Source organism: Talpa occidentalis, unplaced genomic scaffold (assembly GCF_014898055.3).
Source record: "Talpa occidentalis isolate TD23 unplaced genomic scaffold, MPIMG_talOcc4v2.1 talOcc4.9, whole genome shotgun sequence".
NCBI lineage: Eukaryota > Metazoa > Chordata > Mammalia > Eulipotyphla > Talpidae > Talpa > Talpa occidentalis.
The window spans coordinates 42648253-42670701 of record NW_023605305.1 but is presented as its reverse complement, the minus strand read 5'-3'; the positions used below and the strand labels follow the sequence as shown (position 1 = coordinate 42670701).

General features: G+C 43.1%; 1 protein-coding gene across 2 annotated transcripts in view; it reads left to right on the top strand.

The window, feature by feature from the left end:
- Positions 1 to 22340, top strand: part of SAMD13 (sterile alpha motif domain containing 13) — a 45503-nt gene extending 23163 nt beyond the window's left edge. For both annotated transcript variants that reach the window (XM_037499977.1, XM_037499978.2), the window contains exons 3-4: positions 4173 to 4284; positions 21186 to 22340. In XM_037499977.1, the coding sequence (XP_037355874.1) occupies positions 4173 to 4284; positions 21186 to 21329 (256 nt within the window). In that variant the 3' untranslated portion in view covers positions 21330 to 22340. The remainder of the gene's footprint in view (positions 1 to 4172; positions 4285 to 21185) is intronic.
- Positions 22341 to 22449: the final 109 nt, after the last annotated feature.

Genomic DNA, 22449 nt, shown 5'->3' with positions numbered 1-22449 from the left:
AACAAGTTACCACAGCCAGGTCACAAGGTGGGAGACTGATACTGGGCGGTGTGTGAAAACCATATTGTAGATTCTAAAATTCTATAAACCACATCTCTGCAATGTATTGACTCCACAGTGTATCAACTGTGCCACTCATTCCTGTGCTAGGTACTGGAGAGCTGCAGATGAAGAAAGATTGAGTTTGTCTTTCAGGATATGAGTGGTCGTATTAATACTGTGATTTTTTTTTCTATTTTGTTTAATTTTCTTTCTTGGACTATCAGACTTTAATTTGGGTGGATTAATCATTAAATCATTGATTGGTATCTAACCACTCATTTCTTCTGCTTGGATCCTGTCACCCTGCCTGGGAGGGAAGCTCAGTCCCACAGGGCTCCTGTTCTTCATGGTACACTGCTCGCCGTTTTGCTGTCTTTATTCTCTGTGGTAATGCTAGTGCTCAGGTATACTGCAGGATATGGAGGTGATGTGTCACCTTCTAGCAGTAAGAATCAAGAAAGTCCCCTTCCTAAAATTACAGTGTAGCCTATTTTGTTATTACAATTAGGTAACTATTCTTTGCAAGGTAAGGCAGCTAACTGAAGTCAGGCACAGTGAGGTTGAATCAGATATTTCTGAGGCACTTCAAAGTTTATCCAATGAGACTCTGTGCTCACTGCTAAAAGTGAGGTGATTAGAAAACTTAAAAGATTTATTAGACCAGTGAACTCCTTTCCACACATTCTTGAAGCCCATCTTAAGCAAGGAAGGGAAATGGTACCTTGAAGAGAGGCCCAAGTGTCAGCTTGAGATTGCTTATGCTAAGAGATTGATGGAAAAATCCCAGCCTGTGGATAATATTTTAAAACCCATTTAGTTTTGATTTTAAAGTATATAGTTCATGGGCCTCCCTGGTGGCGCAGGCGGTTGAGTGCTGAGCTGTGAAGCTGTCCGCAGCCTCTGCAGGGCCTGTTTGATCCCGGCTAGCCAGCGAGAATCCCACATGGCAAAGCAGACCTCTCCTGTCTCGCCTGCTGCTCCCCTCAGCAGTGTGTTTCAGTCAGTCTGCCTGTTCTGGTCTCTGCTCTGTCTCTGGTGAATCCTCTCACTCTCCCACGCATCTGGCCTGTACCCTGGTTCTTATATAAAAATAAATCTTTTAAAAAAATAATAAAGTATATAGTTCATGTGTGAAAATGCTAAGGTGATAGATTTTTTTTCCCTTTATACATATTGCCTGTTAAACAATAGAATGGTGTGGGTGCGGGTATGTACGTGCGCGCGCACACACTCACACAGTCACACCACAAGTGTGTGTACCCAGGCATGAAATGTTTATAGATTAACAATCTTTAAGCCCAAATGGAAAAGCACATTAAGTATTTTCTTAAGTCTAAGTAAGTGTTGACCCTAGATGTTTTTAAATTAGTGTGGTGTTGAGAAATTATTGATCACTCACGTTATTGATTAGTCCCTTTTCTTTAGCTAGGATAGAAGTTTGTGCTATAATCAAATATTTTAAATTCCTTCTAGAACAAAATATTGTGCTGGGGGTGAGGCAGAAGTACAGCCAGACTTTCTGTACTTTCAACATCCGGGCAATTTCATTTCCATTGAGAGCAGCATGAAAGCTTTCACCCTTCACTAAATGTTGAGCCCCTCCAAGGTTATTCTAAGCTTAGTTCTCTCCTTCCCCAGAGTTTCAGCTACCATCTAAATGCCTCCCAAATGTACCTGTATCCCACTCATCCATCTGCTTTGAGCTCCTGACTCATGTCCCACATTAAATTTCCACTTGGATAGAGATGTTACCTTAAATTTCAACATTTCCCACTAAGACTGGTCATGCCATCTAAGTGAAGTTGCCACCATCCGTCCAGTTCCATGACATTTCCATCTCCTTTGTTCCCTGGGTCTTCACCACCACCAAGTCATGCTGATTTTATCTGATATCTTTTAAATCGGCACTCCACTCTTGTTGGGTTCGCCATGTTCACCATGATCTCTTGTTTGGATAATTGTAATAGACTGCTCACTGGTGTTACTTTCTCCCCCTGTCCAACTACGAGACTCTCTTTTTCAAAATGTAAATCTGATCAGGTCGCCCCCATTATAGATTTAACAAGTCGCCATTGCTCACAGACACAATGCAGCATCCTGCTTGGCACCTTCCTGACCTGCATTGTCCCTGGCTGTATGTGTTTCTGACACAGAGTTTGGAATAATCTTCACCTGACTTCTTCATACTTGGACTGCTTTTACCTCAAGAGAAACTTCTGGGCCTCCCTCGTGGCGCAAGGGGTTAAGCACCATACTATGAAGCAATCCGCAGCCTCTGCAGCACGAGTTCCATCCCCGGCCGGCCAGGGAGAAACCCACATGGCACAGCAGACCTCTCCTGACTTGCCTGCTGCTCCCCTCAGCAATGTACTTGGGTCAATCTGCCTGTTCTGTTCCCCACTGTCTCTGGTGAATCCTCTCACCCTCCACATCTCTGGCCTGTACCCCAGCTCTTGTATGCATAAATAAATAAATATTTAAAAAAATATACTTCCACAGGAAAGCCTCCCTTTGGCCCTTATACCACCCCAGTATGGTCCGCCACAGCTGTGTGCAGTGGAACATCAGGTTGTATGATTACTGAGCAGTGTTGGCCAAATGGAAAAGCACTTCTTTATCAGTCCACAAAGTAAGGACCATGTCTGTTTTGCTCACCACTGTATTCCATGGAGACCTAGGAGGCACTTCCTAGCTTCTTCCCAATCTATGCTTTGTCCTGAGGAACTGTCTTAAACCAAGTTAAGCTATATGCACTTTATCTTAAGGCCATGGGAACATTTCAAGAATTTTAAGTGGGAGAATGATGTGATTTGATTTACACTCTGGAAGAATCACCTTGGATGTGCTATAGAGGAATCGGATAAATATTCCTGAAACATAGAAATAAGACAAAGTAGCTGTAGGTCCTTGTCATTCTCCCCCTGACCACTTCCCCCCTGTTCCTGCCCTCTACAGTCAGTGAGGCAGGTTCCGCGTAGACCCGTTTCAGACAAATGCTTGCTCATCATCTGCTCATTTGAGCACTAATGATGTGCTTGAAATTAGAAATAACAAAGTGAGATGGGCCTCCCCAGTGGCACAGCAGTTGAGCGCAGCGCTGTAAAGCTGTCCATGGCCTCTGCAGCACGGGTTCGATTCCTAGCTGGCCAGGGAGATACCCACATGGGGCGGCAGACCTCTCCTGTCTCACCCGCTGTTCCCCTCAGCTCCCCTCAGCAGTGTTTTCAGTCGTTCTGCCTGTTCTGGTCCCCACTCTGTCTCTGGTGAATCCTCTCACCCTCCCGCGCATCTGGCCTGTATCCCAGTTCTTGTATAAATAAAAGTAAATAAATAAGTAAATAAATAAATAAAAAAAAAAAAAAAAAAAAGAAAGAAAAGAAATAACAAAGCAAGAAGTGACCTGGCCCCAAATACGTACCCCTAACCCACATCTCCTATTTTCATGGACAGTCTAAAGATTGTCAAATAAGCAGAGTATATAATCCGGTGTAGAAATGGAAATTTGAATGGAGTTCTTCAATTGAGAGGAGGTGATAGCTAAAACATTTACCTGATGGAGCCAGAAAATACCTCACAGACGAAGTGGAATTTTAGCTGGTAGGAATGGTAGGATTTTATAAGGTAGAGGCAAAGGAGAGGCCCTGTAAGTGGCTGGAATCATAAGCATGTAGAACATCCCGGAGCTGTGAAAGGGGACAACATAGCCAGAAGTGGCTTTCTCCCTGGCCATGTGGAGATGGGGATGAGGAGGGGAAAGGTGGTACATGTAAAAGGTCCACTGTTTCTAACTCAGGAGTGTGAATATACCGTGGGCCCCCAGAAGTCACTGGGCCATTCTTTGTATCCCTGGATAAAAGAAAACAGTTCCTGAGGAAATACTTTATTTGAAAGATCTAATGTTTTCTTAGGAAAGCAGTGACTGAGCCAATAAGAGTTATAATCTTCCCAACCTAAGAAACACAAGGATGCTTATGACCCCGAGGGAAGTACCTGGGATCTGGGCCTATGAGGGAGGAGAGGGCCGAGCTTCCAGCCAGCTGGCCCAGGCCTGCTTTGGGCCTGAGTCGTGAGCCTGTGCTCTCGCTCGTACATGCTCTGCCATGACAACAGTCTGGGTTTGTGTTTTGCAGTTCCATGGAGAATGGGAGACCCCCTGATCCTGCAGACTGGGCCGTGATGGATGTCGTCAACTATTTCCGAACAGCGGGATTTGAGGAGCAAGCTAGTGCTTTTCAGGAGCAGGTAACTGACTCAAGAGAAACATGATGAACACAACTCCCTCCCTTCCTCAGAGGGAGCAGATGGGAATGAGGAGGGAGAGGATCAGTGAGGGTCTCTGTGTGTCCTGTATATGGTCACACCAGGCCCTAAGAAACTGAGGTAGGTGGGGATGGGGAGAAAAAAAGCAACAAATTAATGCCTCCTTCCTGCAAGAAAGAAATGCAAGCCTGAGACACAGTAGCCACTGCAGAGGAGAGGGCTGAAGGTTATTCACACCCGCTTCTTCTGAAAGACGTAACAGCCAGACCTTCAACACAAACACACTAGAGAACAGAAAAGACAGGAAAAGGAGGCAGGTCTGAAAGGCCTGAGCACTGTCTACTGCTGGCCTCGGCACCAACTCAGCTACTGAACTTCCTCCAGTTTGCCTTGCAGTGCTTAGTAAAGTGGGGTGGACAGAAAACAGGATTCAGAGTCAAATCCTGCTTCTGCTTCTGTGTGGCCCCAGGCAAGTTATCTTTGAATCTTGGTTTCACATCTATACCATGAGATTGTCAGTGCCTCACTTGATAGGTTGGTGTTGTGAGGATGAAGCATAGCGCATGCCCAGTGCCAAGGGTGGGGCCTGGCATGGTGTAGATGCCCCCAAAATGTTACTTCCCATCTCTCAGGTCCAGGGTTCCTACTGGAAATAAGGAGGGAGGAGCAGGGGATTCCTTCCAATTGTCTGGGTGATTGCTGACTCCATTTTTCAGGCTGAAGTGGCTCAAGGCTGGTACTGAAGGGGCTTTGACCTTAAGAAAGCAAACTGGGGGAGCACTTTGTGGCCACAGCAAACGAGCTCTGTAGGGAAGTAGGGTTCCTACCCTAAGGAAGTCTGCAGTTTTCTGAGTCCTAAATTTACTTTTCTAATATTGTAATATGCTTGACAGAACTATAAACTGCGGATGTGTCTGAGTGTGGCTTTCACCTCCCTTTAGCTGTTTCTTTTCTCTTCAACTGCGTTTGGATTGGTGAATTTTACTATCATCATTTATGGTGATCTCTAGCCCTCCTTCAATCACTATTTCCTTCATCCTGATCCTTGTATATATATATTTCTTGTTAATTTGGAGGGTTTGCCAAAATAGCAGCAGAAATCATTCCACACCCACCAAAACAGCTGAAATTAGAAAGATGGATAAATCCACATGGACGTGAGGGTGTGGAGCAACCCCATGCTCCTGCATCACTGGGGGAGTGTAAAATAAACACTCATGCATCTACCCCAGGAGCCAGCAATTTCATTTCCTGAGTATTTCCCCAAAAGTGTGAAAACATGTCTGCAAAGGAATTTTACAAACTTGAGCTTATCTTTATGCAGAATATTCATGATCTATTCATAAATCTTATAATTGTCCCAAACTGGAAGCTTAAGTGTCCAGTTAGTACACTGGACACATTGGTAAAATCTCACAATGGGATACTACCCAGTAATAAGAAGGAATGAACTACTGATACATACAACAGTTTGATTGGCACTCAAAACATGCTGAGCGAGGAAGCTTTACACAAAAAGACCATACTTAACAGTTCCTGTCTTATTACCCTGTAACTGCTATAACAAAAATGCCATAAACTGGGTGACTCATGAACAGCAAACATTTATTTCTTACAATTCTTAAAGCTAGAGAGATCAAGATTAAAGCGCCAACAGGATGGGTGGCTGGTATCTTCCTAAATAGTTGTCTTTTTTTTAAAGATTTATTTATATATTTATACATAAAAGAACTGGGGTACAGGTGCAGGGGGGTGAGAGGACTCACCAGAGACAGAGTGGGGAACAGGACAGGCAGACCGACTGAAATACACTGCTGAGGGGAGCAGTGAGCGAGACAGGAGAGGTCCACTGTGCCATGTGGGCCACTTCCTTGGCTGCGAATCGAACTTGTGCTGCAGTTGCTGCAGATAGCTTCACAGTGTTGTGCTAACCCTCTTGCACCACCAGGGAGGCCAAATAGTTGTCTTTTGCTGTGTTTCATGTAGCGGAAGGCATAAAGGAAGGCATAACAAAGCTTTCTGGGGCCTCCTTTAAAAGGCCACTAATCCCATTCATGAGAGTACAGCCCTCATGACTGAATCACCTCCCGAAGGCCCCACCTTCTCGTACCATTGCTGTTATGCTTAATGTCCCTTAGGGGTAAGGTTTCAGCATACTATTTGGGGAGACACCATTGAGACCACAGCAGTTCTATTTTGATAAAGACTAAGATCAGGAAATGTATCAATGGTAGGAAAAAACCACAACAGTTGCTTGTGGATAGGTGGGGAGTGATTAGGAAGGGGAGTGATTTTCTGGCTGACGGCGATGCTCTGTGGGCTTGGGGTAAAGGTGTTGCGTTGGGCAACACCACACTGACAAAGACACAGGAGTCGTGGCGCAGGCTACATAATGCAGGATGCTGCTGAGAGCAAGATTCTGGCCATTTTTATTGCTAGACTAATCATACAGCATCAGCTACGTGCGTTAGGAGGACAAGGAGAAAAGGATGAGTGAAACTCAGGAATGTCTGCTGACCATATTATCAGCTTGATGACCGAGTTGTAATTGAAACTGGACCCCAGACCCTTGGCCATGGTCCTAATCTTATCAACAAGGCATTTTACTGATCAGCTTCTGGGGTCCCTTGTCATATATCGGTCCTCGGCACCCCAGGCATTCCCAGTCATACCTCGTGATGCATACCCTTCCCAGCGTGATCAAGCTTTCTGCTCTTGATTGGATTTGAAAAAACACCTTGTAAGGTTTGACTCATATGACTGTGACTGGGCAGTTCTGACCTTTGTATAGGAATGCAGAACTGTAGGTAACCATAATGGCAGCTGAACAGGCTGCTTAAGTTTAGCAGACCCACATAAAGGTATCTGCTTTTGTGACTGCAAATGCATGTGCAAATGATTCACATTTATGTATGACCAACCTGTAAATTTTACCCTAAGTAGAAAAGGGCTATAAAAAATATTAAACTATTAAGGGTATGTAAGTTGAAGTATTTTAGGAGAGAATTATAGTGATGTATACAACTTAGTTTGAAAGGCATCAAACTATGGATTATGAATTGGATAGAGGGATAAGTAGATGGGTAGACATAATAAAATCATAGAAAATGTTATTTGTCGAATATAGGTGGTGGGAATATGGGTATTTACTATAGTAGTCTTACAGCTTTGTCTTTGGAAATTTTTTTTTTTAGATTTATTTATTTATGCATACAAGAGCTGGGGTACAGGCCAGAGACGCAGCGGGTGAGAGGATTCACCAGAGACAGAGTGGGGAACAGAAAAGGCAGACTGACTGAAATATACTGCTGAGGGGAGCAGTAGGCAAGACAGGAAAGGTCTGTTGCGCCATGTGGGTTGCTCCCTGGCTGGCTGGGGATTGAACTCGTGCTGCAGAGGCTGCAGTTTGCTTCATAGTGCAGTGCTTAACCCCTTGTGCCACCAGGGAGGCCCCCTGTCCTTGGAAATTTTTGTAATAAAAATTTTGAGGCAGACAGCTCAGGTTGGAAAGTGGAAGGTCAATCAGCTGGAACATATTTTATTTGGGTTTTTAATAGTATAATGTCCCTTTGTGTCATTGCAATTGAGTAACTTGTTTCTAAAATTAAATTTAAATAATATCGTGAAAGGTTAACAAGAAGAAGGACCTCGCTAAAAGGTCTCCTGGCCATAATCCCAGCTGACTGAAAGTGTTCTTTAGATTGAGGTTTTGCTGAGACCCTCCAATGCAGATAACGCAAGTTGGGGGGAGGGCACTGTTCTTAGGACCCTCCCAGATTCTGTGCAGAAATGGAGCTGGGCCAGCTCTGAGCTTGGGCCAGAGTAGGCCTTTTCTCCAAGGGAAGACATCACTCTGGCACCAGGGACGGTGAAGCAAAAGGGAACCAACTTGGGAAACCTAAGAAATGAATTCCTAAGAGACTGGAGTTTTGCCAGTGTGGTCCAGAAGCTCAAGTTCCTGCATTCTCATGAAAAGGATGGTGCTTGGGGAAAAGAGCCTGCCTTGAGTTTTTCTCTGGGTAGGATCCCAGTCTTTCTCCTGCTGTGAAATTCTTATCATTTTCCTCTTCTTCAAGGAGGTAAGAAAGTGAGGAGGGAATCAACAGCCAGGCCCAAGCTGATAAAACGAGTAGCAGCTGTGATTTTCATGAGGACAGAGGACCAGGATCCCCTAGAGTGCTAGCCAATCTCTTCCATCACTCTGCTTCAGAGGCCTACTGTGTTTCCGCCTCCTGGGATCTTCCTGGCAATGAACGTTAAGGGGTCCATAGTCACCTATCCAGAGCATCCCAGATGGGAAGACAGCAGGCCACCCCCATCCAAACACAGGATCCTTCTAGGTCTCAGCAGCTGAGAAACCATAAGGGCCATACCCTTAAATATCTTCAGGGAAGGCTTTGTCCTGCCATTGCAAGGAAGTAGGGTGGGGATGGAGAGCATCCCCTAAATCACCTTAGGAGAAGTCAGGTCCAGAAAGGATAACCCAGTTTCCAATGATGGGGAGCTAAGTTTCCTCACTGTTATGGATTGAATGAATGTGTCCCCCTCCCCCAATTCATATATTGGAACCTTACTCCCAATGATGGCATTAGGTGGTGGGATGGGGGTACTTCAATTTATGTGAGGTCAGGGGGTGGAGCCCTCATACCATTCGTTCTCTAAAATGAAGGGACCGGAGAGCTTATTCTTTCTCTGCCATGTACGGGTGCAAGAGGGTGGCCTTCTGCATGCCAGGGAAAGGACCCGCACTATGAGCCTAACCATGTGGACACTGCTGTTGGATTTCCCGCCTCTAAAACTGTGAGGAAAAAAATGTCTGTTGTTTCAACCACCCAATCAATGATGTCTCGTTATAAATTGCAGCCTAAGCCGACTGGTACATAAGGTACAAATGTTGATGCCAGGCATGTTCACCCTCAGATGGACTGGCTTTCAGGAGAGTGTGTATCTTCGTGGTTGATCCGGCAGCATGTAACCGGATACTCTGTTGCTGTAGCAACCAGACTCAGATGTGGCTTTCTAGCATCTTGCCCCCTTAGAAGATGCCAGGCCACTGAGTGAGATTTATCCGAAGGGCAGAAATGATGGCGCATGTCCCCGAGTTGTGGAGAGGCAGCTGGATTAAGCTGTGATCTCTGCATCACCTCCTTTTCTCTATGCGGGCACACTGTCACGTGACGGTCATCTCCATGACGCTTCCCTCCGGTCCTGTTTCCTCCATCAAGTTCTTCTGGCTATGCGTGAGCCAGAATGACAAGCCAAAAGTTCTGTCAGGAGGGAAGCCTTAAGATCCAGTCCAGTCTCTTCCCCACTTCTCCCCGCTCACCCCAAGTGACCCAGTACCAACAGTGTGTGTGTTTTCAGTTGTATTACTGATCTGGTTGTATCTCTGTTTTATGACTGGTGATGTCACTCTCCTACAAGTTCACCTGTGGCTTGTGTCTTCAGGGTTGTACCTGTTATGTGTAGAGGCTAGCCCACGGGCCTCATTAACATGGTGTTCCAGAGGGTTCACTGGCTCAGATGTGCAAGCAGCAGGGGGAACCATGCTGTGAAAAGGCAGCCATGACCACACTGTCCATCTGTCCCTTTGCAACATTCAGGATAGGGCGGTAGCTGTTTTCCTAAGTGTCTCTCAGCAGACAGATCTGTTAATGAAGGGCATGAATGAGAGTCATGACTTCCGGTTCCTTTCCTCCTGATTGTCTCATGGTCACTGAGGGATGCTGGAGAGTTTGCCTTTCTAGGACTCAGTGCATGTGGAGTTGCAGCAGAATATTGCTCAGGCTCCTGCTTTTAAGAGTCAAGGGTTCTCTTGGAACTAGCCCTCATGAACTATTATTTTGATGCACAGCATAAAGCGCAAAACCACTTAAAGTTGTAGGTGCACAGTTGAATTGATGTGACTAGATGATAAAAAATCAGCAGCTGCAAGGGATCTGGCTTGCTTGGTTTTCAAGAGTCACAAGTAACTGAGCAATTTTACTTTTCTAAGAGCTTTAGTTTTTAAGAGAGAACTCTCTGACTAGCCTCAGAGAGAGAAGTCTCTGATAGCTCTCTGGGCCTCCCCTGGTGACGCAGCGGTTGAGCACTGGGCTGCGAAGCTGCCCGCAGCCTCTGCAGCGCCGGTTGGATCCCCGGCCCACCGGTGAGGGTCCCACATGGCGCGCAGACCTCTTCTGCCATGCCGGCTGCTCCCCTCAGCAGTGTACTTCGTCAGTCTGCCTGTTCTGGTCCCTGCTCTGGCTCTGGTGAATTCTCTCACCCTCCCGCACTTCTGACTGTACCCAGTGCTTGTATAAATAAATAAATAAATAAATAAATAAATAAATCTTTAAAAAAAAAAAACAGAAAGAAAATGATAGCTCTCTAAGATAATTTTTTTCTCAGTGTCATGACAAAAAACGCACAACTCATTGTGACAAATTCATTTTACACTACTCTCTCCTCCCTCCCCCCAGACCACATGACTAACAACCATATCTAACTCTGCAGTGCTCAACTAGTGGTTCAAGTCACTCATTTGAAACAAAAAGATTGCATATCTTTTCGGATGGCTATGGCTAGCTTTGGATATATTTTTAAGACCAATGACTTAATAAATAGAAGTAGCACAAATGAGATTAAGTGGACTAGTAAAACAGGGAGGCCCACAGAGCAGCCCTGAACACATGGATTTCAGTTGTAGCTACTCTACATGGATATTTCTAATTAGACGCAGGACAAATCCAGCTTTTGTGGAGCCCTAGGCTTATCCAATTTTAAGAGCCCTCCTTGGGGAAAAAAATTACAAAACTGTTAAGGCAAAACTTAAGCTTCATTAGCTGTGTGTTTAGTCCAGCTCGGAATTAGATGAGTTAATGTCCCACAAATTGGAGTTTAGATAAATTTCATAAAATCAATTTTATTATCTACCAGTATTTAACAATATCAAGTACTGAAAATATTAAGAGTGCATTGACACCTGACATGTCTTAGCCATTGAAGCCTTCTGAAGTGCTTAAAAATTTTTATAGCATTGTCAGCAGGGGAGGTGGCAACTCTAACTCTGTGAATGTGTCCTTTCAGTCCATAAAATTTTTGAAGAGTTGAAAGAAAAAGCAAATGGGCAAGGCTAACAATAAAAAAAAAAATAGTCATGAGACTTGAAAGCAAAACTGATAAGGAAAGAACCTCTTGAGTTTGTTACTGAAATAGAATAGTTTTCTATAAACCGAGAATCTGAAATGGTTGTTTAAATCATCATTTGAAATAAGAACAGTTATAAGACATTATAAGATAGTACATGTCTGACTCATTTGCTTGTTCAGTTGTTTCCACAGTTATTATAGCTTCTTCTCACACATTAAAATACATAAAAAACTATTGCAGTAAAATAATCCTCATTATCATTTTACTCATTTATTATTATCTTACTCATTACTTTAATAAGGCCATCTTAGGTATGAGAACCATTTAGAGAAAGAACAGAAGATTATGGGCAGAGGGAGGATCAGATACAAATGCAAGGAGGTATGAAGTTACACAGTTCATCTTGAGAACTCCAAGTAACTTGGAATTAGAGGTTTGCAGCAGGGCATGAAGGTATAAGAAAGGAAGATAGGGAGAGGGCCAGAGAACGGACAGACTGGTTTGCTTGGCACCAAAATGAGACCTTACCTGAGGGAGAGCCAGTTGCTAGAGCAGACACTCAAAACATATTTACATTCAGGAAAGTTGCCAGAAGAATTGGACAAGCTAAAATTGAAAGAAATTGAGAGTTGTTAAATGAAACAGATTCCCTGAGGGTAAGAAAAGGGATATCAAAAACTAAGGAAGGGCAAGGATATGGAAAAATTGGAACCTTTGTACACTGCTGGTAGGAATATAAATGGTATGGCTACTGTAGAAACTGTTTGACAGTGCTTCAAAATGTTAAGCAAAGAATTAACGTGTAACCCAGAAATTCTGTCCAAAAGAATTGTAAAGAAGGACCCAAACAGCTACTTGTACACTGATGTTCATTGCAGTATTTTTCACAATAACCAAAAGGTGGGAATAACCCAAGTAGCCATGAACAGAGGAATGGATAAACAAAATGTGGTATACACATGCAATAGAGTATTATTCAAGTATAAAGAGGAATGACGTTCTGAAACATGCTGCAGTATGGATGAGCTCAGAAAACATTCCTAAGTGAAATAAGCCAGGCAAGTATTTGTATGTTTCCATTTATGTGTGTGGTTGGGAGGGAGGGTGAAGTAGGGAATTATTGTAGTTTTGGTGTTTTTTTTTTTTTGAGATAATGCAAGAGTCAAAAAAAGAGATAGTGGTGATGGTTGCACAACATTGTGAATGTAATTAATATTGCTGATTTGAACGCTTAGAAATAATTAAGTGATCTAGACCATGTTGTGTGTGTGGTGTTTGTATTGCCATGTAACACTAAAAAGTGTAATGTCAGGGCCTCCCTGGTGGCGTGAGGGGTTGAGTCTCAGCACTGTCAAACTATCCACAGTCACTGCAACACGAGTTTGATCCCCGGCCAGGGACCTAACCCACATGGCACAGCAGACCTCTCCTGTCTCGACTGCTGCTCCCTTTAGCAGTGTATTTCAGTAGATCTGTCTGTTCTGCTCCCCACTCTGTCTCTGGCAAATCCTCTCATTCCCCCCACACCTCCACCTCTGGCCTACACCTCAGCTCTTGTATGTATAAGTAAGTAAAATAAATCTTTTAAAAAATGTAATACCAGTCATAATATAATGATGGTTCAATTTAGTGAATAAAATATTTTGAAAAATGAATATATATGGATTAGTTCTCAGCAAGACAGGGATATCTTTCTCTGAGCTGGGAACATAGGTGAGATGTGCAGACATAGCTGAGATTGCCCTCGTCCTCAGGAGCATTAAGAAAATTCCTGACAGCTTCTGTTTCTTTTGCTGAACAAGTGGCAAGCCCCTCTGCTTGGAGTAGAAGGGGTGGGTAGAGGTGTAATGAAGAACTAGAGAAGAGAAGTTAAGAATGGCCACCAAGGAGAATGGGAGAGGGAACTGATCAGAGATAGATAAAAGAACTGTTGTAGTATACTGTCGGCCCAGCTGAGATTGGTACACTGTGCATATATAGTGTTTTTTATTTATGGTCTCTTGATTTTTTTTTTTTCTCCCCAACTGCACCAAGTGTAAGAGAAAGAACCTAAATTCTAGATTGCTCTTGGGTTCATGGCATGGGCACATGGAAAGCTGATAACCTAAGAGAGCTTGCATGTTAAAAATTAGTTCAAAGGTCAATTAAGAGGTTCAGACTTAGTACAGAAGAGTCTGAAGGGCACTCATAAGCTAGAGAAAGTGGAGCTGAAATGAAAAAGTGAATATAATGGGAGTGAGGAGAGAGAGATAGAATGGGATATTGGAGTTCTAGTGTAATGGGTTAGGACTCTTGCTGGCTAATGACATTATAGGAGTCATTTTTAAAAGTAAAGACGTTGTAGAAGTGGTTGGTGTATTAGAGCAATGGCTAAATTATAGTAGAAGTTTACTTCTTGTCCATATGAATAGGATGAGATGGTGGGGATGTTCTGCTTCAAGAGCCAGAAGCTTTCAAAATCATCTGGGCTTTGGCATCCAGTTGGTGTCATGGTAAAGGGCAAGGAGGAGAATGTGTGGATAGCTGGAGGTGCCAAGCCTGACAGCTGCACCTCATCCCTTCACATGCGGTCAAAGTGTAGTCGTGTGACTATACTAGCCTGCAAGGGAGTCTGGCAAGTGCGTAGTTGTGTATCCTTGCAAAGGAGCAACCAGCAGCCCCTAGTACATTTGATATTTAAATCCATTTTTACAACAAATTTGCTATTTTGATGCTGCTATTTGGTTTTATTCTCAAGTCCAGAGATAGATTGCAAAAAGGCGTTCAACATGAAAAGATGAACTGAAGACGTCTTATCTAACCATACGTGGGAAGCCTTCACTTCCAATTTTGTTCCCTAAGTCTATTCTTTTTTTAAATCTAGGCAGACATGTCTGTGATCCAGTTTCCTCATTTCATGAAGTGGATTTCTTTCTTTTGCCTTCATCAGAAATGTGTAAAAAGATTTTTTAGATGTTTAATAGAGCACCTTTATCACCCACTTTGTTCAAGGAGCAAATACTGAATAACATTGGAGGATACATTGAGTCACAGAAGGCATTAGCCCTCACAGTGAGTCAAAATGAATCTTGCAACTGATTAGTGCGAGATCCATTTTGCTTCTGATTATTTAACAAATAAGGTAAAGACTTCTTTTAGCTTTATCCATAGTTTCTCTTTGTTAACAAGTTACTTGGTGTCTTATGCTACAACACATGCTTATCTATTGATTTTTTTCAAGCAAGGCGAAGTTTCCTCAGTATGTAGGTTATCCACCCCAAATTGTCTACCAATAGGAACACAAGGCAGGCACAGCACCAGCTGAGAGTCACTGACCGATGATGTTGAGATCACAGTCACTCCACCCACACTAAGCTTGGAGGGCAAGGAGGGATAGGGACTGTTATAGAGGAATTTCTCCTCAAGAAGGGACTGTTCCTGGGACCTCCCCGGTGGTGCAGCAGGTTGAGCGTAGCGCTGTGAAGCTGTCTGCAGCCTCTGCAGTGAGGGTTCGATCCCCGCCGGCTGGCGAGAATCCCACGTGGTGTGGCAGACCTCTCCTGTTGGACCCGCTGCTCCCCTCAGCAGTGTATTTCAGTCAGTCTGCCTGTTCTGCTCCCCACTCTGTCTCTGGCAAATCATCTCACCCTCCCACGCCTCTGGCCTGTACTCCAGCTTTTGTATAAAAATAAAAATAAATCTTAAAAAAAATAAAGAAGGGACTGTTCCAAGAACCGTGTGATAAGATTCAAAAGGTCTTGGTGTAGAGTTGTGTAGCTCACTGTCTCCCTTTTCATAAATATTTGGAAATTCTTCAGAAAATAAACTCTGTGACTCAGTGAAGAAAGGCCCTTTGAAAAAACATGTTGAATGACTACAGAGTACTAAGAGTGCTTTCTCCCCGGATATTGAAAAGGCTTATCATCAGTTAGCTCTTTAGGTATACCCAGACAAGAACCTGGAAAATGAGGGGGTACCTGAGGAGAAATTCAAACAACTAGCAGAGGTGCAAATGGTCTTGTCTAATGCCAAGAAACAGACAAGTCTAGGGGGATCCTTATCAACAGGATAAATAGAGAAAACGAAAACTATCTGAAGGAGGAGGCTCTGTGGTTTGGGAGGCCACACTATGACTTTCAAAATGTCTTCTCTTCTCAGGAGGTAATTTTTCCACTGACTGTGCGGGCAGATCCAGGGAATTCTAGTCCTTCCGTGATGTGACCCCCATATTGGACACAGGATTTTCCACTTTTGTGTCCCTGAGCTCTAGCCCAGGTCCTCCTTCTTCTGGTACATTTGTAGCCTTTGTAAGCAGTAGAATGGCAGGCTTTAGGGTGGTCACCACTTGCAGTCAGATAGTGAATGGCAAGAGAGTTGTTACAAAGAAAGTTCTAGAAAATGTGAGTGGGAAGACTGAAGTAGAAAAAGAAAACTCCCTCACTGGGAGGGAGTTGCTACTCTGTTCCTTCACAGAGAGACTTTCCTATGAGACTTTTGAATCTGATAGTTTTCTGGAATCTACTTCACATGTGTTATCTCAATAATCCTTTCATCTCATCTGTGAATTACAGTCACCACTTTTTCCCCCTCATGTAGATAAGGAAATGAGGCCTGGAGAGATTAAATAATTTGCCCCAGGCCCTACCTAATGAGCAATAAGATGGTGTCTTATGCTACAACACATGCTTATCTACTGAGCTCTAAAATCTGTGGATCCTACACATTTATTTTTAGATCTAAGGTCTTGCCTTTTTTTTTGAAATTTACATCTGTCATCCTTAAACCATACTGCGATGCATGGGTACTTGCTGGAACATAGTAAGTATGCAAACATTTTTAATATTATTGCTTAACAAAAATTTGGTTATTCTGACACAATATTCACAATGTGAAAAGTTTCAAATGATTATTCCTTAACACATAACTATTCCTTAACACAGAAATGAATACAGGATCTCAAGATTTTGTGTGTACATGATGATTAAAGTCAAAACAAAATCATGGGTTTTTTGTTTCTTTAACTGAAACTGGTCATACTTTCAGCCCTTCATTTATACTAAATAAATAGACTGGAATCTAAAGGAGTTGTTCATCGTGGAGAGTCTTATTAACACCTCTCTTCCAGTTTCCAGTCTCATGTTCATTCTCATACACCATACTGGTGGGCAAATTTTGAATTTCACTTGCCGCAAAGTATTTTGTAAAAGTCATGTAACAAGTGATTGATTAGCTTTTTTTTTTTTTTTTTTAAGTTTAGGGCTACCTTTGTTTTAAAAAAGATTTATTTATTTATTTATACAAGCAAGCACTGGGTACAGTCAGAAGCACGGGAGGGTGAGAGGATTCACCAGAGCCAGAGAGGAGAGCAGAAGGCAGATTGATGAAGTACACTGCTGAGGGGAGCAGCGGGTGACAGGAGAGGTCTGCACACCATGTGGGACCCTAGTTGGCGACTAGGGATCGAACCGGCGCTGCAGAGGCTGTGGGCAGCTTCGCAACCCAGCGCTCAACCGCTGCGCCAACGGGGAGGCCCTGATTAGCTTTCTTAATCAAGGAACTATCCCAGGTTTTATGAGATAAATGACTTAGGTCTTTGAACTTTGAACTTTTTTAATTTCACAAAAATATGCCTGCATCCTTCTAGCAAAGAGTGGCTTTCAGGCAGGAAAGGAAGCAGAAGTTGGAGTTGGAATGAGAATACATCTCGTTTCTTTCAAAGCCTACAAATTCCCACTTGGGAGTCACTGAGAACCTGCTGTATGTCAGATGCTGCATTAGAGGCCTCCTGTGAATCATTTCTAATCTCCAAAATTTTATTTCCATTTTACAAGTAAGAAAACTCAGGCTTGGAGAAGTTAAGTCACTTACCCAGGGTCACACAGTAAGTTGTGGAAACTGAAACAGGGACCTAGAAGCAGGGCCCCCTAAATTATTAGACCCAGACCAGGTGAAGGGTTATTAGGTGTAGCTTGCCTCCGGCCACACTGAGGCCAGCTCCTGGCTAGCTCCAGCCCAGGAGCCTGCTCTAACCTCAATGCATGTCTATTGGCGCCCCACACCCCCAAACACCCCATTTCTTATGGTTCTTTATGCAAATACAGGATTATAAAAGGACCGATATGATTGGAGCTCTCAAGGGTGCCAATCAGCTAAAAGGACCAATCAGGTTTGAAAGGCAGGCACCCTGGAGGTATTTAAGCCAGGTTCCAACCAGCTTAGAGGGAGCTTGAGGAGAAAGGAGATCTGGAGAAAAAAAGAATTGGAAACTTGGAGACTGGAAGAGGCAGTGGGAGAGGGAGTCAGATTCATCAGAAGACCTTCATTGAACTGTAACACTGAACCCCGTCCCTGGCACCATGCCTTTGCAACCTGACCTCCAGTTCTGTCTCTGATATGACCTGCTGACTGGCCACTGGCCCTGTCCTAGGTGTGTCTAAAAGAGCTGGTTACTGTTGGCTCTATGCCTACTATAGCTGTAACACTGGTCCCGGCCCCTGACTCATCTAGCACCACCCCCGGTGCCTTTTGGTGTTGACTGGTTCGATGTTCAGTGCTGCCCCCCCCCCCCCCCCCCGGCCTTCAGATTGCTGTTGCTGATTGCTGTGGTGCCACCACACAGACACCTTCACAGAGACCTTCGAGACCTCTGTGACCTTCAAGACCTTCTACCTTTAACCTTCAAACCGTTGCTGTTGCTTCTGGCCTTGCCCTTAATTCTTACCTCATTCTCCCAACTTCTCTCTCTCTTTCTCCCAACTTCTCTATCTCTCTCCCCTTTATAAATAAACCCCGTTATTGCTGAACCCTGGGCCTGAGTCATGTCAGGCCACAGTTGTAAGCTCGAGGGTGAGAAACCACCAACTGTGACATTTTGGCTCCCCCAAGAATTTCATGGTTACAGAAACAAGGTTCAGTTTGTGGATTGCTTGAACCCCCAATCTGACTTTCCATTATGTCCCATTCCGCACACATTCATCTGAGCTGCTGTAGTCATGGCTTAAGAGGAAAGTTTTGTTGTCTGTATGAATTATATTCATTTCGAAATTTTTTAAGTGAGAGTTTCCAGATGGAACTTTCTTTTACCAACCCTAGTCTGATGTGAACTGCAGCGTGGCTCCTGAACAAAGGGAAAATCAAACTGTGTATGAAATATGATTTTCCGTTTTGTCCTAAGTAAAATCCAAATTTAAGCCTTTTTCATGGATATATACAGGGCCTTTGACAGAAATGCTGAGTTGTAGAAGGACTTTTTGCATAGCAGAGGTTCAAAATTTTGCTTTCAGTTATTCAAGGATGTTTTCTTTTCGTATAGAAATAAAAGCAGTATTGTCTCCCTGGTGCCTTGTTTAAAATGTGTATTAAGTTAAATGCAAACAAACCACAGCAGAGGAAAGAGGGGATCACTGTTTTTTTTTTTTTTAAGCATTCCAATGAATCATTCAGTATGTAAGATAAAGCATAAGCTTTGAAGTAATCTTGGATTCAGATTCCTGTGGCCCGACAATCATTGCCTTCAGAACCCCTACTGTAGTCTTCAGATGTCAACAGTTGTTCCTTTGACAAATCTCATACCTGCGAGTCTTACACTGTCTTTGGGGATGACGGGCTGCCTAAATAGGAAAAAAAAAAAAATACTTTCTGATTGGGAAGTCAATTCCTAGCTCCTTAAGTAATTTTCTAGTCTTGCCCTATCAACTGACTGCTTTTTTATGTGTGATAGTTTTTAATAGTCTTCTCGGCAAGTTAATGTGAGACAGTTTGTTTTCTAGTAGTCACCAAAATAAAAGTTTCTAAAACTCAAAACCACAGCAGACTAGTTGGAAGTACTTCCTTGTCCTTTGGCTCTGGTTTGTGTTAGGTGGCTGACCAGTGAAATGAGAACCATGGTCCTGTTGAGGAATAAAGACAAGCGAGTGTGTAACTTGTAGCCTGGGAGCATTTGCAAGAGTATCTCAGGGAATCCTGTCAGAACCCCAAATCCTTACATTACCGACTGAAGAGATAAAAGGAAGGGGCTTACCTAAGGTCACAAAGGGGGTGTTCAGTCACCTAGCCCAGTGCTTCCTCCTACACACTTGGACATAACAAGGCACGTATTTTTCACAGCCTCACAAAATACATGGGGATGGAGTAAGAGGGAGTCAGTGTTTTATGAAGTTGCAGCTACACACTGTATACTTGCACCCCTTGTCTGTCAATGGGGGAGGTGGGCACAGACATGCATAGAATCATGAAAAGCTATGTTTAGGCTTCACAATTATGCATAGTTGGTCCATCTCTTACCCCACTATAGACAGCTTCTCACCACAATGCACAGGTGGCATTCAGCATTCTTCTCAGTGCTTCCATTTTCAAAGTCCCAAACCGCTGTTCTATAATTGGGGTCCTCATCCCTTTCATTTTTATTTCACCCCAAAGCTTTGTAGTCTGAGCTTTGTAGTCTCCAGGGTACCTGAAATGAAGGATATCTAGTTGGGTGCCTCAAGGTTTGGGGAATGGACTCTGAGCAGACCAGGGGAGGAAATGTGTGGTGGGAAGTGTTCCACCCGTCACCGCCTTATTTGAAATCTTGGGGATCCATTAAAAGGGAGACTGGTAGGGCCCTCAGTATGAGAGGTTGATTTTCAGGGAGATAGAAAATAAGTTCACAGAGGATGGGATCTTTTTCCACTGTCCATTGTGACTGACAAGACTGCAGAAAACCCAAGACTCTGGTCCCCATTGGTCTGGACAACAACACATGTATACTTTTTTTCCCTTTACATCATAGTTAATATTTGGACAGTATTTGTTCTGTCCCTATAGTTCTCTTATCACCAAAGCACCCACAATCCATCACCCGTAGTCTCTTGTGCTCTTCTCTCCCCTGTTTTGTTTTGTTTTAAAGATTTATTTATTTATGCGTACAAGAGCTGAGGTACAGGCTGGAGATGCAGGGGGTGAGAGGATTCACCGGAGACAGAGTTGGGAACAGAACAGGCAGACTGACCTAAATACACTGCTGAGGGGAGCAGCGAACGAGACAGGAGAGGTCTGCCTAGCCATGTGGGTTGCTCCCTGGTCGGCCGGGGATCAAACTTGTGCCGCAGAGGCTGCGGATTGCTTCATAGTGCGGAGCTTAACCCCTTGCGCCACCAGGGATGCCCTCTCCCCTGTTTTGACCCTTCCTCCTCCTCCCCTGCTGTATGCCTCAGATCTGTGGTCAACTTGCAAGTTTTAAGCTTCAAGAGAAACAGAAGGGCGTTAAAAGAACGTGCTTTGCCAATAGGTAGAGGAGAGTTCCTATCCTATGCCATCGTGTCCTAAATTCTTGTTCTTCGACAGATTAGTTTCTCGGTTGGTTTGTAAAATTAAGAAGATAACGCCTGCTTGTTCTAACTTAGAGAGTTGTTTAGGAATTAAGGACACACAAATTCTGTATAAACTTTTATATATTTTGTAAATGGAAGGCCTCATTCATTACTCCTTTGACAAAGCAACATCCAAACTTGGCTCACACCAAACTTGATATCAGTTTTTAAAGCTGTGACATTTGTGATGTGATCTTGCAAACAAGATCCAGCTAGAAATTGTATTTAATTCACAAATAAAAGTAGAAGAGGGCGCATGAACATGATAGAATCCCATTTTTATTCACTTTGGTACAATAAAAAAAAGAATGTTTTTAGTTTGTGGACAGTAGTAGGGTGTTTTCCTTTGAACTTCCTTTTTTTCTTCATTATCCTTGAACTTTTGGACTTACATGTTGGCTTTACTCTCTGCTTCCATTATAGGAAATTGATGGAAAATCCCTGCTATTGATGACAAGAAATGATGTATTGACAGGACTTCAGTTAAAGTTGGGGCCTGCTTTGAAAATCTACGAGTATCACATAAAACCTCTACAGACTAAGCATTTAAAGAACAACTCTTCATAGTACAAATTGGGGTCTTAGACCTCAAAATATACATAATGACATAATTTAGTTTCATGTGATGAAACTTTGTAAACAGAATACATACATGTGTATATGTAAAGAATTTCAACCAAATGAAACGTTATCCTATTGGATAGACTAGGCAATCCGTCGGCTGACCTACCTTCAGCCAGGAGGAGCAAGGACAGCAGGTGGACGGGATGGTTTTCTTGTGGGATCTGTCAAATGGAATGTTCTTTGACATGATTAGACACCCATCCCCAGAAAGGCTTTGAAGTCATGAGGATTTGCTTCATGTCTTCATAGATTGCCCAAAATCCTTAAAAAAGAATCAGATGAAACGAAACATCTTTTGGTTATAGGACATAGGAAAATGTAAAACAGGAAAACATGGGGAGGGGAAGAAAGAAAGGGATTGCTGTCTCCCTTGAATCCTCTGCTCCTTAGTGCTTATATTTGGATGGAATTGCCGACACCCTTTTTTATAGAGGGTCCTCCACTTGACCTTATTAAGGTTTCACTGGGATATGCTGCAATGTTTGAAATGAACGTCCATCGTGCCCCTTCAGGAGCAGAAAGGTAGCTCTCAAAAGAGAAACTGTTGTGTACTGGGGATATCCATCCACGTTCTGCTAGCTTTCACACAAGGGTAATGGTATTTTCTGCATAGATTTGCTTTATAATTGGTTTTTTGTTTCTGAAGAAAGCATTTCTTTACCTTATAGTTTGTATTTAAAATAATTTGCTTCTGAAGAAATTTGCCAAGAATTATAAATCAAAAACCTTGTTACTAGTACAGAATATTTTTATATATATATTCCTTCATGATGGTGTAATATTTTTTTAATTGCTCCAATTGCTTTGTTTGATTCTGGTTTGAGTACTTGTTTTTAAGAACTTGAAAAAGTGGGCTCATTACATCTCTGTTCAAAGAGACATTTGTTCAATCTCTGTGTGTCAATGCCTTGTTGAATTGGTGCTTTGTGTTCACAATAAAGCATTGCTTCAGTTTATTTATGTTTATTCAAACATATTTGATATTTGATCTGTTTGGTTGCTTCTTCTGTTGGAATTAAGGATTAAGGGCTTTCCTTGAAACCACAGAGAGAAGGTGAAGCCT